Below are 22943 nucleotides of genomic sequence, written 5' to 3' on the forward strand. Positions count from 1 at the left end.
GATGTCAGATTTAGAAAACCCACTTTCAAGAACTCTTTTAGGGAACCCTATTCGATAGAGGAGATCCTGATATAAAGTGGAAAGTAGCTAGAGTACCCAGCACTTACATACTTTGCTTGATTTTAATTGTAGCTATGTAATACTAAATTTCGCCTGTGGTGGCACTGCAGGAAAATTGAACACTTGCTTAGATCACAGATGATCACTATGATCAGCTGATTGTCAGATCTTTACCTTTGAGGCTAAGCTCTCAGAACATGTGTTACACAGTTTTTGCTACTTTATCAATGAAAAAGTGGAAACAGATCACAGAGAGGAAAAGAAATAGACTATTACTTTTCCTCCTTCAATCTCTGAGATCCATTTTAACATTAGAACCTTAACCTGGTAAACTTGTACTTTGTCAGTCATTTTGGGCTCCTATGGATATATGAAGAAAAAAAAATTAAATACTCACCTCTCCTCCATGTACCTGCTTTACTCCTGGCTTCAGAGTATACGAGAATAGCACAATTACATTGGTCAGCACAGTTTAAGAAGTCAGACTAATGCTTTCCCTATACTGCCACTGCAGACTATTGGTAGTTTTAACATCAACATTGCTTGCTAAAGTACAGTCATGACTGCTAAAAGCCTGAGACCCTTACCACCCTTGACTTTTATGCCCTTATGTTTGACTCTACCTCTTTTCTTTTGTTTGTATTGTGGATTTGGTCACCATTCTTGGTTACCAGGAACTGGAGCTTTCTGGTTTCCAGTGAGAAGAATGAGTTTGGTGTCAGTGTGGGCCCTGGCAGAACCTGACACCAACATAGGATTAGTCTTGTGGTGTTGAGTGCTTTACCCCGAGGAGCTAGTAAGATGTTATAAAGAGATGGTAACAGGAAGTGTGGGGAGTGTGTGGCTCTGACCACGTGTGTAGACAGTGAAACCTGCTGCGTGTGCTGTAATAGTAGTAAGTTCAATATAGGGATATGTCGGCACTTCCGTGGAATCTGCGGTGGTGCACGAGGTAGGGTAAAGCCACAGGTAGAAGAAAGATGATACCCAGCACTCACCAGTAATGCACAGTGAAGATTTATTATGCCATAGTGTAGTACAAGGAAGAGTTTCAGTGTGGAAGCCTTCCTGAGCTGTCTGCCTATGGCAAAATAAATCTTCACTGTGCATTACTGGTGAGTGCTGGGTATCATCTTTCTTCTACCTGTAATAGTAGTAGGCCCCATCCAGCCCAAGCAAGAAGGATTAAAAAGAGAGACTGCTGAGATAAAATGATCATAAAAAGAGAACATATGCTGTTGATCCTGATGAGACTCATTGACTTTGAGTGTGTGAGTTAGTGAAACATGGGGTTAAACCCTTGATTTGTCAAAGATTCAACATTTGAGTGTCCAGAATGAAGTTATATGAGTTATCTTTTGTAACTTGGCAAGTGTTCTGCATTTTTTTATGCTTCTGTTACATTTCAACTTAAATGCACGCACGTGCTGTCCTAAAATAGATGGTGCAGTCGAATGTGTAGATTTGGGCTAAAACTATCATTGCCATCTTGGGCCTGGGACCATTTTCCTTGTAGCAGCATCAACATCAAGTTGCACATTTGAGGCCATAGGACGTAGTGGTTAATGAAACGGAGTTGCAAAGCAGCCAAAAGGAATTCATGCAAGTGCCGAGCAGTCTCACCTTTAAAGTGATTGGTGTACTCCCCAAGTGGTGTCAAGGCAGGGTAGGCTGCAGGAGTGGTTAGTCCCTTAGAAACCCAAAGTGGCATAGTAGGGCAGCCTGCCTAGCTTACGGTAACCATGGCGCAACCTGGTGGGAACTATTGCAGAGGTTGAGATCCCCAACCCTGGTTAGGGACCGCACTGTAAAGTTGTGCCACGTGTTTCCAATAAAACTGTTAATCTGCAACGTCTGTGTTGTACCGAGGAGGCCTTTTTACAAGCTGCTACTGCGTTTCTATAGAGAAAAGAATGCCAGAGCTGATATAGCTATTTAGCTTTGCTGTTGTATGTAAAGTGATGGTCACATGGAAAATGTAATTTGAAGCTGTATTCTGTCACTATGCATGTAAATTTATGCTCTATTTCCTGTAAGCATTTGGCACATTTTTTTTTTAGAAAAGACCCCCATATAGTAGTATGCTATAGAGCTCTGTGACCATAGACGACAGTGTTCATGTCTTCACTGAGTTCTGTGACCCCTTTGTGTTGTAGCCTTCAGCTCACTCACCACTCCATGAGACCCATATGACACATCGTAATGTCAGTACAAATGGAAATCCCCTTATGGTCCTTGCCAAGAGGCCTCTCTGAACTCATATGAAATTCTATCATGTATTCAGTATGCAGGCATTGTTATAATGACTTTACATTATGCTGCTAGTTAGGAATTATCTGGGTTATTTAAATTATTCTATATTTTCCCCCCCTTTTTTCAACAATTTCAACCCAGAGTAGTGAGTCAAATGGGTTCTCAATGAGTAAAATATACAGTCTATTGAACTGCTATGCACCTACAACTCTGGTATCAATAATGGAATCCCCTCACTTCATGGCTGTTCAACCACATTTTTTCTTTGTAGTGGATACATAAACCATAAATATGACACAAAACAGCTGAACATCTTGGCTTTATGAAAGTTTTCTACAAGAAATAGTAGGAAATTCGTTTATTAATGGCATATGTTTTTCCAAGTACAGGAATATTTTGGAATTATCAACCAAAAAAAAATCCCCATTGTTACCTTGTTGCCCCTCCTTGGGTTTGATACACAATAAACTGGAGAATACACTGGAGAACCAATTGCCATATCACGTGCCATTGGCATGTGTGCCAGTTGTGCCCCCAAAATACCCCACAACAATCCACCCCTCCCCCAAGGGCAGTTGTCTTGGTTGCGATGCCTTCAGGGACCAGCCGCATTATATAATCTGGGCACTTGTTATTGTTTGCTGGTTTACTATTGTGTTTGGCATCCATTGTTATGTCTGCATAGAATGACATAACTCCTCTAAATGTGTTACTTAGGGGAAACTACTTAGAGGAAATTAACACTTACTTAGGGTATGTTCACACTGTGGAAATTCCGCGAGGGGAGATTCCATCAGGTGGCCTCTGCCGAAGATACTTCAGCGATAGGAACGTGGGTCACTGCGCTGTCACCATTGATGGCTATGCAGTACTCGCGGAATTCCGCGCAAAGAATGAACATGTTCTTTCTTTGCGCAGAACAATTTCAGCGGCGGAATTGTCCACCACTGAAATTCCACAGTGTGAACAGGTCTCACAGAAGACCCATTCACACTGATGATAATGTTCACAGCGTTGAAATCCTCTGGAATTTCACAGTGTGAACATACCCTTAGAGGAAATTAACACTATAATTGATGAAATGTTGTCCTTTATTGTATTGCTGAAAAATGTTGAGTAAAAACATAAAAAAACAAACAAACAATAGTCTACATCAAGCTGGTCACAACTTTTTCAAAGCAGTTCTTAATTCAGCTACTTCTGCATTGACTGCTGAGATGAGATGATGATCTTCCCTTTTCCTTTACCTTACATATTACCCCATACCATCAATGAGTAGGGAAATGCGATTTTATTTTATTCTTTTTTCAGGTGTCATCTTGATATGTTTTAATAGACCGAAACTAGATAGAAATTGTAACACTATCTCCTTGGCCAAACACCTAAATAGAAGGTGAATATCATTGAATATCACTTTCATCCAATCCTCCACACTCCATGATCGCTTCTCTTCAGCCTCTGTAACTTCTGTGTTCTTCTATTTAGGTGTTTGTGTTGGTTTTTACTTAGCCTTTTCGTATATAAATCCTATTACATTCAGATGATTTCTTATGGTGCTGTCACAAACATTAGCCCTTATTTACTATGAGTGTTGTGTAGGTTTCTTTGTGGGTTTTAATTCCCTGCAATTTTTTTTCCACGGTATTTACTAAGGTTTCCCTACATTTTCCACTTTCTCTACATTTTGCTTTTTACACCTGCTCTAATCTGTCAGGTTTTCCTCAGCTCAAATCCACCTCATTTTCTGTGGAAACCTTAGTAAATATGTTAAGTTTTTGTGAAAATGTCGGGAACACGCCCCTTTTCGGTGATCACTCACCCTTTCCTGACAGGCACATCCCTTTTTCAGGTTTTCTTAGTAAAAGAGTCAGTCGGGTTCTTTTCAAATCTGGTGCAAATCCTGGTGCAGACAGAATTTCTGGCGCACAACCCGACAAAACATGTCGGGTTTGGAATAGTAACTGAGGGCCATTGACTTTTGTTTCATCCCATTAATTCTTACTTTTTTGTTTTTTTTGTTAAGCATTTTGTATTATCAAGAAATATTGCTTTGAGTTTTCTATACTGATTCTTTTACATCTTCCTTGGTCTACCCATATGTTTTTCTTTGATAACTTTCCCCCTTTCTTTATAAATGGGTCACACAGCTGACTGGGAACAACCAACATCTTTTGCCTTATTCTATGTTAGTTTCTCTAGAACACTCTCTTGTTGGGTTCATGTCTTCTTTAAATTGCCGAAATCCTACACCTCAGTAAGGCCTGTAAGCACTTTTCACTTTAACTGCAGACTAACTTTAACCTAAGCCGATTCCAAAACTTTTACTCTACATATTTTTTTCCTCTACTTGATCTTCAATAACATATGCCATTAATTCAGATCATTTACATTTGAGGGATGTTTTATAAAGTCAGACTGTACAACTATTAAACAAACACTGTTTTGTGTATTTGCTACAATAAAGTAAAAAACTGAGCGACCATCCCTTTAGATAAGTCTATCATTTTTGCCTGTGTGAAAAAACACAGAAGTACGCATATACAGAATGTAAGCACATTGGAGGAGTCTTATCAAAACTGATGCAAAGAAAAAGCAACTAAACTGTATCTATCAATTAAATATGGGCCCATAATATATGAGAGTCAAAAGCTGATTTTTTCTATCCGCCTTTCGCCATTGTACTTGAGAATGTACATTAATAGCATTTACCACCATGTCTGTTTGGAGGAATGCCCAAAGGGCCCTTAAGTGCGTAGCATGACATGTCATTAGAGCTTTATTAAGTGAGAGGCACTCACTTGAATGGACATTTGCTGCAATACTACACTTAATGTTTGGTCAGGAGTGGTGCAGTAGAGAACAAAAGTCATATGAAAGTGCCCGACACCCATGATGAGATGTTGATGCCATTGTGAAATACACTGACCCCCCCCCGACCTACGATGGCCCTGACATACGATCATTTCAACATACGATGGCCTCTCAGAGGCCATCGCATGTTGAAGGCAGCATCAACATACAATGCTTTTGTATGTCGGGGCCATCGCATAAATGGCTATCCGGCAGCACAGACTGCTTCAGCTGCCACCGAATAGCCATTTACGGTGCCCCGAGTGGTCCGCTGACGATCACTTACCTGTCCTCAGGGCTCTGGCGTGTCCTCTTCGGGATCCCCCTGCATCGTCGGCGCTCTCCATCGTCATCATCACGTTGCTGTGCACGCCGTCCCATCATCCAATAGGAGCGGCGTGCGCAGCGACGTGATGATGGTGATGGAGAGCAAGGATTCCGGGGAAGCAGAGGCCTTGCCGGAGCGTCGGGGACACCCCGGGGACGCGGCGACAGAGATGGTAGGCGACATCCAGGGCGGCATCGGTGACGGTCCGGAGCGGCGGGGACACGTGAGTATACCCTCCAATACCAGTGGTCTTCAATGCAGACCTCCAGATGTGGCAAAACTACAACTCCCAGCATGCCCGGACAGCCGTTGGCTATCCAGGCATGCTGGGTGTTGTAGTTTTGCAAAATCTGGAGGTCCGCAGGTTGTAGACCACTGTCCTATACTTTACATTGAACGGATTCCTCAACATACGATGGTTTCAACAAACGATGGTCCATTTGGAACGCATTACCATTGTATGTTGAGGGACCACTGTACCATTAAGGTGTGCGATGGAATAAGATTTAATTTAGGTAGTAAAGAATGATGCATTACTTGATGCCTGCTGAGATTACTGGATGTCTGTGCAACGCATGGAGGAGATAGGCCCTCTAGGGAATAAGAACACTATGCAGACATCCCTTTAGTTGACATATTTGCACACAGCAGACAGGATTCTATTGTGGAGGTCTTGGCTAAAGTGTACCTGTCACTTTAATAAACTTTTGACATGTCCGTGAGTTTTGATCAGTCTGGGTCTGAGTGTTAAGACCCCCACCGATTGCTAGAATGAGTTAGGAGAGAAAGGGCGCAGCAGAATGCTTCTCTCTCCAATCTCTGTCTATGGGACTCAGATGGTCCCTTGGACTTGCATTGTGAGACTGTGTCTGGTCACATGGTACAGAGCCAGAAGAGAACGTGCTTAGCACACACTTCTCCCGGTTCTATCTAGCAATTGGTCTTAGTCTGTACACACAGACCCCGACCGTTCTCTGACATATTCAAAGTTTCTTTAAATGATAGTGTCCATTTAAGATGACATGATGACATGATGCTTATTACAGATAAGAATTATCACAACTCAAGAAATCACTCAAATATCTAATATATTTTTTCTTTATAGGCTTCCTCCTGTTCTAGACCTTTTGCCTGCTGGGAGTGAGAGATGTGGAAGAGTGGAACATCCTTAGTGATTCTGTCCCTGCTCCTGCCGCTGCTACCCTCCCTAGGCCAAGCACAGTCAGTTCTCACTGATGATGAAATAGAAGACTTCCTGGAAGGGTTCCTCAGGGAGTTGGTCCCTGAAGAAGATGATGATGATAAAGCAGAACCCAGAAGGGAGGAAGATGAGGGGGGATTTGGAATCACTAGAAGTGGAGGCTACGAGGAAGAAGAAGAAACCCAAATAGGAAAAAAGCCAAAAGCACCTAAAGGAGGTGGAGGTGAGGAGCAAAAGTCAAAGAAACTGTTGGGCAAGGGTTCTCGAGCGATCTTTTTAGACATTGACCCATAAAATGTTTAACCCACTTTACTTTATTAGACACCCACCCATAATATATAGAAGTCCCTGCATGACCAAGGTTATCTTTGTCAGTAAGAAAAGAATAAACTATTACGAAATCAGAAAATCATTCCTGGACAATTACTTTTCTTCCTGAAGATATGACTCAGCCGGCTTCTACTCATATGTATAACAGCTTACAGAGCTGAAATCATTAAACCTCTGATTCATGGGGTTATTAGTTTTGTCTTATTTTCATTCAGTCTAAACTTGATGGATCTACAACAGTGTCTTATAGGGTTGGAGATCCCTCAACATCGCATTGCCACTCAAAGCAAATTACATCAAGGTATCCGAGCATTTGTTGTGTTTGGTTTTTCTCTATTTTACAGTATTGCGCCTGTGAAAACATACATATGGTACTAGGTTTCCCTCAACCCGTACAGGCACTGTGCACACAGCTCTGCTATGTGCATGATCCCTTAATGGAGGAAGTGGCAATCCTCTGAAAGGTGTTTCCCATTATTGTAAGGCAAGGGTAAGACAATGACTTCTTTGATGTGATGCCAAATTTCATCTTGACTTCTTGCATGAGGCTACTTTTATGCTATTTGAAACACATGACTTACTATTTTCTTAGTATTATGTTGAGACTTTTTTATTTTATACATTTTGTGGCTATAAACATTGGGATCACTCTTCATAGCTGCTTCATACTTTGATTTTTTTTTCACAGCAGACCCAGCTGTCAAAGCTAAAGAAAAACAAAAGAAAGAGAAAGCCCCAAAACCCACCAAAAAACCCAAAGAGAAGCCACCTAAGAAGGAAAAACCACCTAAACCAACTAAGAAACCTAAAGAGCCTAAAGAAAAGAAGCCAAAACCAACCAAAAAACCTAAGCCACCCAAACCCACAAAGAAGACACCAAGTAAGAAACAAGACCGGCGTCCAGAGGTAGATGAAGAAGAGGACAGGAAGAAGAAAACCAAAGAAGAAGAAGAAGAGAGATTCCAAACACCCCAAGTCCCTGATGAAGAAGAAGACAGCTATAGGACACCAGTTAGAGAAGGAGATGAACGATATAGACAACCACAGACTCCTGAAGAAGATAGATTTGGCTATAGAAGACCTCAAATTACAGAGGGAGAAGAAGCGGAGGACAGATATAAGCCACCTCGAGTCACTGACGATAAGCCACCTAGAGTCACTGACGATAAGCCACCTAGAGTCACTGACGATTATGATGAGGAAAGATACAGAAGACCCTATGTCAAAGAGGGAGGAGAGGAAGAGAGGTACAGAGCAGAAGTCCCAGAGGAGTATGATGAGGAAAGATACAGAGAACCAGATATTACAAGAGAAGGGGACAGGTACAAAACACCAGAAGTGACAAAGGAAGTAGAAGATCCTTATAGAACACCTGATGTTACTGATCAGGAAAGGTATAGAAAGCCCCCTGAGGAGGAAGAAAGGTACGGAAGACCACCAGTGACCGGCACAAAACCACACACTGGAGAAGAAGACGTATGGTCAGAAGGTAGATTTGTCAAAAATGTGATATATTAATAACATTTTAGTTAGGAGTAAAGACAAACATAGAACTTGTCTTTATTTGACCTAGTATTCACTAATGGGGACTTCTAGGCCTAGAAAACCATGGATGAACCACATCTATTCATGGGTTATATGAGGTATTACATTTCTGCGCTTCAATGGAGCTGAGCTGTGTTTGTTATTTTTATCATTAAAGAAAAATAAATAAAAAATGATCTAGCAATAGATGTGATAGACAGAGGTGTCCAAGGTCTACAACAGAGCCCCCTTCTACCAGGTACCCTATTGGTTTTGACGGTATCTCTTTATGTGGCTGGGGACCCTTGGGTCCCCTCAAGTTCCTAGGCCTGGGTGTGATCTCTATCTCTGCACTCTCTATAAGTCATCTTTTGATAATTGAATTATTAATTTGGGCGGCCATCAAAAAGTTGGTCATGGAGTTTTTTTGACCAGAGTTTTTTTTATCCAAGATTACCATTTTTGTGACTTTTTTTTTTAAGTGGGTTTTAATCTTGATGTTTTTATGTCTACATTTTTATTATGACAAGTTGTAATTCTTTCATCATGTGACTCAATGATTTCTATTGAAGAAATGGGGGGAGGGGGGGATTATTTATTTATTTTTTGCTCCCATTGACTTCTATGGGAGAGAAACGCCAAGATTTTGCCCCCATAAAAAAGGCCATAGTCTCAACAGGCAGAGATTTTGGATATCTGCCACTGAGCCCAAAACTGCAGTGGAATGCCAATCTTGCCATCGCATTTTTTCACTAAAGAAATTTTTGGCGTGTTTTGGAAAAAATTATTAATAAAAATTAAAACTTAGTATAAGGCTATGTTCACATGGCGAAATGTCTTCCAATCTCTGCCGTGTCCCACTTTCTATTGCTGGGGATCAAAATGTCAGATTGTGACAATCACTGGCCACAGCAGTGTTCCACCTCAGCCAGTGATTGGCTGAGCAGCAATGTGATGAATTGACCATAGCCTCCGTCTGTGCTGCGCTATACTTCCTAGTGCTGAGGGTCAATACGTCTCATTGGCGCTCAGTCAATCACTGACTGAGGTGGGACATTTCTGTGGTCAGTGATTGGCTGAGCCGCAATCTAATGTATTGACTAGGAAGTGGAGCATGGCAGAGACCAGGAGCAGCAATAAGTAGGCTTTTTTTTTTTTTTTAAAAGAAAAAACAAACAAGTTTCATGCAAAGTACCACATAATTAAATGTTTAAAGATATTTTAAAGGGGTATTCCCATGAACTACACTTATCCAAAGAATGGGTAAGGTGTCTGATTACCGGTGGCTCCAGCAGTTGACTGTCTCTACCAGTTGAATAGAGCAGTAGTGCACATACCTGACTGTCTCTCCATTTAAACAGGGGACACAGAACATCAATTTTTGTGATCAGTGAGGGTCCCAGACACTTATCACCTATTCTGTGTAGGTGTTGTTCTTCAGAAAACCCCTTAATATCCTTTCTTCGAGTGTTGGGGTAATATAGAACAGGCTTCGGAGCTAAGCCTGCTTCATATGAGGTGGGTGATGGCTGTTTTTTTACAGCTGGCACCTGCCAGTCCCAGAGATAACTCAGATCTCGGATGTTTAAGCCCCTAGATCAGACATAGGCAACCTTCGGTACTGCCAATGTTTTTGACTACATCTTCCTTGATGCTTTGACAGCAGTTTAGCATCATGGGTGATGTAGTCCAAAACATCTGCAGTGCTGAAGGTTGCATATGCCTCCCCCAGATGCTGGCATCTAGGTGGTTAGATGCTTTGTTCAGCTCCTGTCTGGTTCTGATTGCCCTGCATAAAGTGCAACTAACTAGTATGCAGTAAGTATAACTAGTATGCAGCAAGCTTCCAAGCTCCCCCTAGTGGTGGCTGCAAGGAACCAAAATGTTATGTTTTTAATCTGTCAATGCAGGGGGTTTGGAGCTCTGTATCAGAAAATAATATATCTTTAACCACTATAAGCTAAACTAAATAGGTCTTCAATTAGAGACACCTGTAACGCATATAAAAGGAAATAGCTATCTAAACCTGACAATTTACTAGACCTCTATGACCATAAGGTTTGTTATTTTCCCATCAGGTGTTGAAGAGGAGACTCCAACAGAAGATTACAATGAACACCTGGAGAGGGAGGACTATGATGACTGTACGGTCAATTTACCCCTTTGTGTTTTGTTCTGTTTGCTGTTTATAGCTACCCATCCATTCATTACTATATTTATTACTATAACCTATTACTATACCTTTTTTGCTTTTGTCAGCTTTTTATTGAATGTTTGTTTTTGCTTCCTTTACAATAAAATATTTTTTTTCTTCCATGCAGATGGGAACAACAGACGTCAAGAGAAGCCTCCAAAAGTACCTAAGCGTCCAGAGCGCCCTGTAGTCTATGAGAAACCTGCACCCAGTAAGAACTCTCTCATTTGTGTCCTCACTCGTTCTATACATGTCTAACTTGCCTTTTAATAATTATAAACATATGCAGCAAAACATAGTTTGTCTTCTAGCACAACTCATCTAGATAACACAATACTTTAGCTTTTGTTTTATATATTCAGAATTTAAGGATGCAACAAAGCTCTCACTATACAAGTGGCTTACTACAGGCCACTCAACAAAACTGGCAATTCTTCCAGGAGAGGCAAACAAACCTCAAGTTCCTTACAGCCTCTCAGGGCAGCCTGACTCTCAGCTAGTCTTCACTAGCTAGTGATGAGCTGTCTCCAGCACCTGTGCTGCTCTGGGCTAGTCTGAAAAACCTGAAAAGGCCCAGGAAGTAGAATGAAAGACCCCACTACTAACCTGCCTTTCATCATATAAAAATGTAGGCCCAAAAATTGGACTAAAAAAAAAGTCCCTAGCAAGCTAAATCTTGTCAGGAATTTATGTATTTGATTCCCCATAACTCACCCTGCTCCTGGATGAGATATAGGCTTCCTTGATCCTGGTGTCTATCTATGGCAGGTACCTTTGGGAAATATAATAACCCCGACCATCATTTCTGCTACTGTCTCACGCTATATAGTAAGCTTAGACATTGAAACTGAGGTCAATCTACTCATTCTGGACACATCTAACTTCTAACCTTGTAGGGAGTAAACTAGAACTTGTTCAGTCATGAGAAGAATGCATATAACTGTGTAAGGAACTATTTGAAATTTTGTTCATCTTTTTTATGAGCTTTATGGCTGATCTTATCCATGTGGTGAACCCGTATTATAAACTTTCCAATCTTGGGGAAGAAGGGAACTACTACCCATCTACTTATCTAAGATTATATAGCTGCAAGGAAAATAGTACACAGCAGTCTAGGTGTCTCAGCAGTGGGACACCCTGGGATCTGCCTTTTGTCCAGGAATCCCTGTTACAAATTGGCACTGCCCAAAGTACACAACCCTTTAAAGGGGTACTCTGCCCCTAGACATCTCATCCCCTATCGAAAGGATAGGGGATAAGATGCCTGATGACGGCAGTCCCGCCGCTGGGGACGCCTGCGATCTCCCTGCTGCATGCGCCGTTTGTTTAGAACGTCTGGTGCAGCGCTGGAGGCTTGTGATGTCATGGCCATGCCCCCTCAATGACAGTCTATGGGAGGGGGCATGACGGCCATCACACCCCCTCCCATAGACTTGCATTGAGGGGGCATGACCGTTACGTCACGAGCCTCCGCCCCCCCCCAACGCCAGTCATCCGGCATGGAGCGGTTTGCTATATGCACCGGATGTCTGGGGTGCTGCAGCCGAGATCGCGGGGGTCCCCAGACCAGACATCTTATCCCCTATCCTTTGGCCGAGTAGCCCTTTAAGTAATAAGATAAATATAACATTAAACAAAAGGGGAAAAAAAAATTTTAAGTCTTGCATTTCATATGCCAGTCTAAATAAAAAGGTAAACTGGAGTAAGATGCCCCAAATGTAGGCACAGGCTTCCTAATAAATGTGGTGCACCTACCTACTAGATTCTGCAAAGGGGCAAAATGGTGCTGTACTCAGTAAAAGAAAAAAATATAAGTAATATATATTCTTTAGCACAGCTCCAATAAATACAAGAACTTTGCACTCTTCATATGATTACAAGAATTTGAGGATGCCAAGGGAAACATAATGTAAGTTTGGCTTACTAGGGCAGATATAGATAAAGTACTTGAAGGACGTTAAGGAACTCTTAGCAAACAGCGGAGAACCCGCTCAGTATCTGCAGTTATGCCAGTATCCCAGACTAATGGGAATCTAATCTCAGTAATGACGGAGAATTTCACTTCTGACCTGAATATTCCATCCTTGGTGCCAGAAAGAAATTCTCCAACTTTTAATGAGCAAAAAATATTTCCAATGCAGAGAAAGTTGCAGTAAACTGTGTTTTCACATCCCCTATAGCGGGCACATGATCTAGCCCACCACCAGTGAAGATGAGTTGGTTTGAGGCTTCTGCTGTCAGCTGGTGACCTGCAAGGATTTCTTTTGATTTTAAAGAAGCCCTTTTTTATTTTTAAATAGTACAGCACAGGCTATTTTTAGAGAAAAATTTTTGTATGCCTTGTGCTTACCTGTTTTAGGTGATGTAGCAAGCATGGGTTTCAGCCACATTGATTCCAACTTTATTGATTTCCCCTATATTCACAATTGAGGTGTTCTATCAAGAGTTGAAGTCTTCGGGAATGTTCACGTGTTGCATTGCTAATGCATTTTTACCACATTTAAGCCCTGTTTTTTTTTTTAACAGCAATTTGTGAACACAGTCTCAGGGGAGGCGTATAACTACCATATAGCCTGATCCCATAGAGATAGCAGCAGCAGTATACAGATCTGGGTGAAGAGGGGTCTGTGAGCAGTCTGGAGGGATCTGATAGGTGATGATGTCATCTTATAGTTTACAGGAAGTCAGCTAACTCATGAAAGACCCCTTCCTCTGACCAAATCAATACTGTGATTTTCTGGGGGCCAGGCTCATGATTACATGATCGGTCTGGTCTTCTTCCTGCTTCCATCACACTGCGGTAAGCGTATCGCCACCCGCGGCGATGTCTCGCCTCAGCCGGTGATAGGCTGAGTGCAGTGTCATGTAAGCAGTCTGGCCCCCGCCATTTCCCTGCTTCCCAAGCTCCTTACATGGCAATGCGCTCAGCATATCACTGGCCAAGACATCGCTGCGGTGGCGATACGTCAGTGATATGCAGAGCATAGTGCACACGGAAGAAGACCGAAAGCAGCGCAATGTGGGAATTGGGGAACGGAGGAAGGTGAGTTAAGGCTTGTTTTTGGTTTTTTTCCAGCCTGGACACAATAGGATAAAGAAAATCAGCGCTGGAATATTCCTTTCACTTATTCTCTATCCATTTCTATGGGAGCACCAAAAAGACCTGACTACAGCACTCGGGTATCATCAGTGCTCCCATAGAAATTAATGGAGCATGTGCTGTCTACCGGTAGACGACATGCGCTCCTCACTGAGAGTCCTGTCCTGGAGATGGCGCGTGCTCTGGGGCATCGGTTGGACACCCCGCGATCAGCTACTTAATTAAATTAAGTAAATTTCCGAAGGAGTACTCCTTTAAACCATCATAAGGAGAAAAATCTGTAAAACTAATCAGACATTTTCGCTAAATTATATTATAGCTCATTGCCATTCAAGTAAATGGAGCTAATTTGCAATGCCAGACACACCCCAGGGACAATAGTGACACCATTTTTTTTTTATGTTTTTTCGATTTCAGAAACCAATTTAATCACAAACTTCCACAGATGTTATTATGGGCTTCTAAGTTGTTATTTTAAAGCATTCACTTGATATCTGCATTCTATATAGGCAATAAGAGCCAGGCTTGGCCTAGATCAACGTTTTCCAACCAGGTTGCCTCCAGCTGTTGCAAAACTACAACTCCCAGTATGCCTGGACAGCCGAAGGCTGGCAATTGTAGTTTTGCAACAGCTGGAGGCAACCTGGTTGGGAAACACTGGCCTAGACTTTTATTTCATATGGAATGATATACTATTGAATTTTCTTTAGTTATTCTAACATCCTTCCATCCTTCTTATGAGCAACATTCTAAAATGGTCTGAATGTAAAGAAAAAAATCAAAGATTCTATTAAGTAGATAAAAAAAGTTAGAAGGCCCTTTGTTTAGGACCCTCATCTATAAAGCATGAGGCCTAAACCCTATTGATCATCCGTGGGGCATCCTCAAATAGAAGGTGGGGAGCACAAGGTCTCTAACATCCACCAGCTCCATGATGTCGTCATAGAGGAAGAGGACTCCAGTGATAACCTGTAAAACTCTTGTGAACTCCATGTCCAAGAGGCTTAAAGGGGTACTCCGCTGAAAACATCCCGTATCCAAAGGGGACCCCCGCGATCTCCGCTGCGGCACCCCAGTCATCTGGTGCACGGAGCGAACTCCGGTCCGTGCCCGATGACTGGCGAACATGGCCACCACACCCCCTCCATTCGTACATTCGTACATACATGCCGTCACGCCCCCTCCCATAGACATGAATGGAGGGGTGTGGTGTCACCTTATGAACACAAAAGCTCCAAGCTTCCGTGTTCCGGACGCCGCTGCTGTTGGCCCGGAGATCGCGGGGTTCCCCAGCGGCAGGACCCCAGGTATTAGACATCTTATAAGAGAATGCAAGATTCAGCTCACCTCTCCCAGATTGGTGCTCGGACCCATGCCCGGCCAGGCACACTCCACGGGACAAACAAAAGCAGGTGGTCCAGCACGTCAAAGAATGCAGCTTTATTTAAGATAACAGCACACGTACAGGTAGATGTCAAACGCGTTTCGAGCGCATGTGCCCTTCCTCGGTGGTCACCGGGGGTCCCCTATCCCAATTTGGACATTCCCACTTAGAGGTATACTTATTTTTGTTTCCAAGGTTTAGACATTAAAGGGGTACTCCCATGCCCCAGCGTTCTGAACATCCTGTTCAGAAGCTTGGAGTGGCAGGCCGCAGTTGTGAAGTCACACCACGCCCCCTTCGTGATGTCACACCAAGTCCCCTCCATTCATGTATATGGGAGGGGGCGTGATGGCCATCACACCCCCTCCCATGGACATGAATGGAGGGGGCATGGTGTGATGTCACAAAAGGGGCGTGGCGTGACGTCACGACCGCGGTCGCCCACTCCAAGCTTCCTAACAGGATGTTCAGAAAGCTGGGGCACGGGAGTACCCCTATAATGTCTGTGTGTTGAGTTATTTTGAGGGAACACAAAATTAAATATGTACTGTCAGATGCAATAACTTTTAATATGTTATAAAGCATGCAAAAACAATATGTTTTGCAATTGCTTTCATCTGAAAATTTTCAGTATTTCATACTGAAATAGAAGGTAAAAAAACTGGCCACTAGGGGTCACCAGGCCACTAGGGGTCCTCCTGCAGTGTGCAATGGTCATCGACATGTCATGGACACCATGAGTGATTGATAGGGCTGCAGGCAGGTCCAGAGCTGCTGTGCTTGCTCCCAACCCTCTGTGAGTCACAGCAGAGTGATGGAGGGGGAGGAGTCATCACAGTGAGGAGAAGAGAGGAACACGCCCCATGCCTCTGCATGGACAGAAACCTCACTGAGCAATGACTGCAGGTAAATGAGGTACTGAGCAACATATAACAGTTTTTTTTTTGGGGGGGCGGGGGGGGGGGTCTGACACTCACTTCTTTATATTGTAGCAGAGTGTCATTAGCAATGTTGTCAAATGAAAAGATGGAATAAAATATTTACAAAAACGTGAAGCGTGGATTCACTTATGGGAGATACTGTACAAAGATTGACTCTTGCTTTGGATCATTGACTTCAATGAAAAGAGTGTAATGCTTTTTCTTTCTCCTGTGGTGGCGCTGTATTGAACACTTGCTGCTGATTTCACACATAGATTAAGGCCTATTGCTGATGGTCTCAGCAAAGAGATCCCTTCTGATCAACTTACCAGGGAAGATTAGCAAATTGTTACTGTGATAAGTTAGCAACTGCCACCATCTTGTTCCAAAAATGTCTATTTTATTACTTTAACTGAAACATATTAGATATATAAATTTTTGAACACCTGTCTACTGACAGTTTGCCAAATAACCACAATTTGCTGTATACGCCAGACAGTCAAGCTGAATTATTTTAATCTGTGATTTTTTTTCCCCATAGAGAAGCCAGTAGTTGTCACTCCTCCACCAATTCCTGAATACCCGGACCCCAGACCAGGAATTAACTACGACGACTGTAAGTATGATAGAAATTGAGTTATGGACTCTTTTTTGTACAATATTTTCTATGGTGTTTGTACAGCTTTACAACCATTTTTAAAATAGTCTTAAAGGCTATAGACAGCTCTGCATTTATCGTTGATTTGTTTATAGAATGCAAAAGGAAACAAGTTTTCTAAATAGTCTTCAACAAAAATTATTATTCATATACGTGCTTTTCTATGTTAGAGAGAGCCACAGAGAGGATGAGAAAGTTATACACCAAAAGAGTGGACAGGGGGGAGAGAATCCTTGGGGGACAGCTCACACAGTCTGAGGAGAGAGTAGAGCATACAAAAGGCAGTTTGCAGAGAAAAATCATATAGGTTGTGTTTAAGAATAGAGAAAGAACTGAGCTCACACAGCAAGCTACAGAGGTGGTAGGTGCATAAGTAAGCAACATTTTAATAAAGACCTATTGGCTAAAAGTTTTTAGCACCAAAACAAATACAAAACAAAAAACAAAAACATGCTTCTCAACGGTGTCCATAGGCATTCATAAGAAATCTACTGTTGTTTTATGAATGCTGCTGCTATACATACATATATGCTTACATGACCAAAGACTACAAATAACCTTTATCTGATCCAGGATTTTCACTAACTCACACAGTGAAAGAGCAAAGTTAGGAGTGCAATATAAGAAGGTGACCGATGCTGAAACTGAAAGTTTATTCTTCTCAAGCCACGTTCCGGCTATGTTTTTGCCGCATACGACTTAGAGTAGATATAACATTGTTTTATAGCCTTAAGATATCACTCACTATATTCTTCATAAAATTGGCTGTATACTGCATGTTTAGCGTAGAGTTTTGTTTTACTTTACATATGTTGTCCTTGTTGTTATAGATTAGGACTTTAAAGAGGATCAAATCATTTGACAATGAAATGCACCTCTTTGACATAGGGACAACGACTACTACTGCACCATAACACTGCCAATCATTGGCCCTTCTACTGTATTAGGGCCTAGGATTACTAGTGTTATGGAGTTAGGGTGCCAAAACTAGTATAAAGCCCATGGGAAGGATAACAAACAATAACCCTAAAGACTTTGTTACATTTGTTAATACGTGCAACTCAAGAGGATGTGTCATAGTCTCCTGCGCCTCTCATGTTAGAGACATTTGTTCAATCATAAGAAAATATAGGAATAATTTGGTGCCTACAAGTCACTAGGTCCTAATATATTTCTTGGAAACATTCTCCAGTCATGTTCTGTCCACCATGACACATCTTCTCTGTTCTCATCATTTATTTCTATTGCTCTGCTCTATTTTATGACTAAAATGGTGACAGCCTATGTTCAAAGGTTGAAACAGAGGTACTCTGATAATAAGTACCCTAGATGTGTAGGTTATACTATTTGTCCACGAGACACATCCTAAACAGCAGGTTCAGAGGGTGACAATAATAATGGGGCTCCCATGGGTGACCTAGATTAAACACTACAGGAGATGTTTCATGACTATTAGAAAAGATCAGACTGCAGCGTCCTTACTAAATGAGTCCTCGGACTTGTCAACACCTGTAGAATACACCTCACTTCTGTTTATCTGTGCAGATGATTATACGGTGTTCCTGAAGCCACCAGACAAGGAGGATGAGTGGACAGATGAAGACAAATACCCGACAAGTAAGTATTTTATGTTCCTGCACCATGTCTGTAGTTCTGTATGAGTGTAGGGGCACCATGTCTAACAGCCATACAGATTTGGGGCTCATGTAAAGGGCTTTATTACAACTCCATACAACCTAGAGATGTGCAATATGTCACCCATAGTGTATGGACCCTTACTGTATGTTTTATGTCAGATTGTGATCACATATGTACGTAGGTATTGCTTCTAGAAGGGGATATCTATACATGTACGGCATTCTACAGAGTATATACTACAATGCACAGTTTTCACTGCAAAGAGTGAATGTTACCGAAGTAACCAAAGTGTGAAAAAGATTTATGACAATAGTGATCGATTAGTTAACATGGCATACATTTTTATTTAGCGGATGTAAAATCTAACTTTTCAGCAGATATGGTGACTTTGTGGTTTTACTACATGTTTTTTTACTACACAAATTTGTGTCTGACCAATAGTAGTCATTCAATTACTTGTTCAATTAAAATGTTATTTTAGTTCTACAATATTTGTTTGCTGTTACTTTGAGGACAATTGTTAGCATAAATATAATGTTCACATAGTCTTACAGACATAATCTATAAGAGGAAACTACAAAGGGAAAGTAGGTTGCATTTGTTAGATCCGTTTAAAAGAAGTCCAACTTTATTTCAACATTCTTAGGCCTCGTTCACATTCCCATCGGACTCCTTTGGCAATCCAGTCAGAACGACGGGGGTTTAGTGGAGGAAAAAAATAGGTCAAGTACTACTTTTTTTTCTGCTAAATTCCTGTAAAATTACCGGATCACCATTGGACCCCATGCAAGTAAATGGGGTCCATAGGGACCCAGTAGTAGCCCTTTGCATCCGACCCGTTTCAGGGTCCAATCGGTTTAAAAAAAATAAAAAATTGCCGGGTCTATGTGAACGGCCATAAGAACCAAGTCTTAAAAACATGGCCAAAGGGTAGTGGAGGGAATCCATGGGGACTAGCTGGCGGAGAGGCTGACGGCGGATACCTACGAATGCAGACAACCACAAAACGGACATCAGCCTCTCCCCCAGCTAGTCAGACTACTGCTGACCACAAATTCTCTATCTCCCCCTTGGACATGATTTTAAGAATGTTGGACTACTTTTATACAGATCGGATGAGTGCAACCTACTTTCTCTTTGTAGTTTTCATGTTATGAAGTTTGCACATTCAGGTCTGAAATCCCCGGTCTTTTTCTGCTTGTCCTAAACCACACACGGTAAACCACCTATATTTTTGTAACAGTGCCTGCCTCAGCTTCTCTTAGCCCAGTGTTATAATCTATAAGAGTATGTGAGGGTATGATATATATAGTGGATTATATGCACCATGTTTTATGTCTACAGAGACAACTAGCAAAGAGGAACGTGAGAAAGAGGAGGAGGAGAGAAATCGGAAAGGTGAGGAGAACTTACTGTATATATCAGGTCTTCATTTTTAGAATCGGGGAACTTTTAGACTTGTGTCCACATTTCGTCCTACCTACCGATGCAGGCTGAAGTTCAGATTGGCATATATAAATTAATATTATCTATTTCCTATGTTAGACAAGAAGAAGACCCAGGAAACTTGGGATTCGGAAGAGGAGGAAGAACTTCCAAAGGAGAGAAGAAGTATGTACAAATTTTTTAATGCAGAACTGAATCTTGTAAAAAAAAAAACTCGAAACACATTAGGTTCCTCAAGTAAATTATTTTCCCATAGTAACTTTTCCCTCTTATCGCAGAGTGTCCTCCCCTTGGTCTGGAATCCCATCGGATAGATGATGATCAGATGCTTGCTTCCTCTATGTTGCGCCATGGGCTGCACGCTCAAAGAGGTCGTCTTAACATGCAAGTATGTACAAGATAGGAGAAGGATTAAGTCATTCAATAAGTGTCTGCTGCATTGATATATACTTTCCATCATCAGCAAAACAGGAATAATCTTTAGGCCTGGGCTATACTATCCAGTTGCAGCTTTAGTCCAAAGCAATGCGTTGAGTTGGATGGAGTACAGCTGTCACTCAATAATAATAATAATCATACAATAAAATCAATCTTGTAGCCTTAAAAAAAATCTGCAGTGTAGCCCTGGCCTTAGGTGTGCAGTAATAAAATTTATAAGTGTCTGTTATAATAGATATACAGTAGGTCAATACATATTTTACAACTTGTCTTATCTTTAGGCAGGCGCCAATGAAGATGACTTCTTTGATGGTGCCTGGTGTGCCGAGGATGATGGCCGATCACAGTGGTTGGAGGTGGACACTAGAAGAAGCACATTATTCACTGGTGTTATAACCCAAGGACGGGACTCTGTCCTACAGTGAGTACTTTTCTTAAATAGAAAACCTCTCCCAGAATGATCTATTTCATTTATTTGGTCCCCAAAATGTGGGGTCACATTTCTGGCTGTTTGAGCCAAGTTTTATCTGTAAAATTTCAGTGAGTCCATATGACTACAAAATATAAGACCTTAGGCGGTCTCTATGCCACCATAGGGTACCACAGACTTCTATTGGTGCTGTATTTTCATATAGTACATAAGACTCAAATTTTGTATGGACCCAATATACAGCTGTGTTCAGAAGGCCTTAGGCTCTGTTAAAATCATAATACTTGGAAGCCATAATGCTGTGCTGGATCTGTCTCATGACTGACACCAGTGGTGCTTGACAGTCTCCACTGACTTTTAATGGGGTCTGTCGGGTTCCACATACCATGGGGCAAAAAAGTATTTAGTCAGTCACCAATTGTGCACGCTCTCCAACTTAAAAAGATGAGAGAGGCCTGTAATTTTCATCATAGGTATACCTCAACTATGAGAGACATAATGAGAAAAAAAAATCTATAAAATCACATTGTCTGATTTTTAAAGAATTTATTTGCAAATTATGGTGGAAATAAGTATTTGGTCATCTACAAATAAACAAGATTTCTGGCTCTCACAGACCTGTAACTTCTTTAAGAGTCTCCTCTGTCCTCCACTCATTACCTGTATTAATGGCACCTGTTTGAACTTGTTATCAGTATAAAAGACACCTGTCCACAACCTCAAACAGTCACACTCCAAACTCCACTATAACCAAGACCAAAGAGCTGTCGAAGGACACCAGAAACAAAATTGTAGACCTGCACCAAAATTGTAGACCTGCTGGGAAGACTGAATCTGCAATAGGCAAGCAGTTTTGTGTGAAGAAATCAACTGTGGGAGCAATTATTAGAAAATGGAAGACATACAAGACCACTGATAATCTCCCTCGATCTGGGGCTCAACGCAAGATCTCACCCCGTGGTGTCAAAATGATCATGTGTGAACGGTGATCATGAGAACGGTGAGCAAAAATCCCAGAACCACATAGGGGGATCTAGTGAATGACCTGCAGAGAGGTTGGACCAAAGTAACAAAGGCTACCATCAGTAACACACTACGCCGCCAGGGACTCAAATCATGCAGTGCCAGATGTGTCCCACTGCTTAAGCCAGTGCATGTCCGGGCCCGTCTGAAGTTTGCTCGAGAGCATTTGGATGATCCAGAAGGGTATTGGAAAAATGTCATATGGTCAGATGAAACCAAAGTAGAACTTTTTGGTAAAAACTCAACTCATCATGTTGAGAGGAGAAAGAATGCCGAGTTGCATCCAAAGAACACCATGCATGGTAGTGGAAACATCATGCTTTGGGGTGGTTTTTCTGCTAAGGGACCAGGACAACTGATCAGTGTGAAGGAAAGAGTGAATGGGGCTATGAATCATGAGATTTTGAGTGAAAACCTCCTTCCATCAGCAAGGGCATTGAAGATGAAACATGGCTGGGTCATTCAGCATGACAAAGATCCCAAACACACCGCATGGGCAATGAAGGAGTGGCTTCGTAAGAAGCATTTCAAGGTCCTGGAGTGGCCTAGCCAGTCTCCATATGTCAACCCCATAGAAAACCTTTGGAGGGAGTTGAAAGTCCGTGTTGCCCAGCGACAGCCCCAAAACATCACTGCTCTAGATCTGCCTGGAGGAATGGGCTAAAATACCAGCAACAGTGTATGAAAACCTTGTGAAGACTTACAGAAAACGTTTGACCTCTGTCATTGCCAACAAAGGGTATATAACAAAGTATTGAGCTGAACTTTTGTTATTGACTAAATAATTATTTTCCACCATAATTTGCATTAATTCTTTAAAAATCAGACAATGTGAATTTATGGATTTTTTTTGTCTCATTATGTCTCCCATGTTTAGGTAGGCCTCTCTCATCTTTTTAAATGGGAGAATGTGCACAACTGGTGGCTGACTAAATACTTTTTTGCCCCACTGTAGTTGTCTGTTGTTTTAAAGAGCAAACGACAGAATCCTAACAGAGTGATGAAGACAAGTATAAAGCCGTTGTCTGAGAAAGTTAGGCAACTAGTCCTAAAGGACCTATATTGGGGATCATATTGGTTATCATTTAGATTTTCTGAAGTAGCTGTAACTAAGATATCACTCACAACCCAATATAACAAGAAAACTCAAAGATTTAAATCATGAA

The 22943-nt window shown here is 41.7% G+C and overlaps 1 protein-coding gene across 4 annotated transcripts in view; it reads left to right on the plus strand.

Annotated features, from left to right (window-relative positions):
- The window catches only part of AEBP1 (AE binding protein 1), an 85127-nt gene that overhangs the window by 40182 nt on the left and 22002 nt on the right, over positions 1-22943 (plus strand). For 3 of the 4 annotated variants that reach the window (XM_056571212.1, XM_056571211.1, XM_056571210.1), the window contains 10 exons: positions 6597-6915; positions 7711-8511; positions 10625-10690; positions 10868-10951; positions 16686-16760; positions 18348-18419; positions 19785-19838; positions 19986-20051; positions 20165-20274; positions 20606-20745. In XM_056571212.1, the coding sequence (XP_056427187.1) occupies positions 6639-6915; positions 7711-8511; positions 10625-10690; positions 10868-10951; positions 16686-16760; positions 18348-18419; positions 19785-19838; positions 19986-20051; positions 20165-20274; positions 20606-20745 (1745 nt within the window). In that variant the 5' untranslated portion in view covers positions 6597-6638. The remainder of the gene's footprint in view (positions 1-6596; positions 6916-7710; positions 8512-10624; positions 10691-10867; positions 10952-16685; positions 16761-18347; positions 18420-19784; positions 19839-19985; positions 20052-20164; positions 20275-20605; positions 20746-22943) is intronic. The other variant, XM_056571213.1, reaches the window with a different exon arrangement.

This window comes from Hyla sarda, chromosome 4, assembly GCF_029499605.1.
Source record: "Hyla sarda isolate aHylSar1 chromosome 4, aHylSar1.hap1, whole genome shotgun sequence".
NCBI classification, from domain to species: Eukaryota; Metazoa; Chordata; class Amphibia; order Anura; family Hylidae; genus Hyla; species Hyla sarda.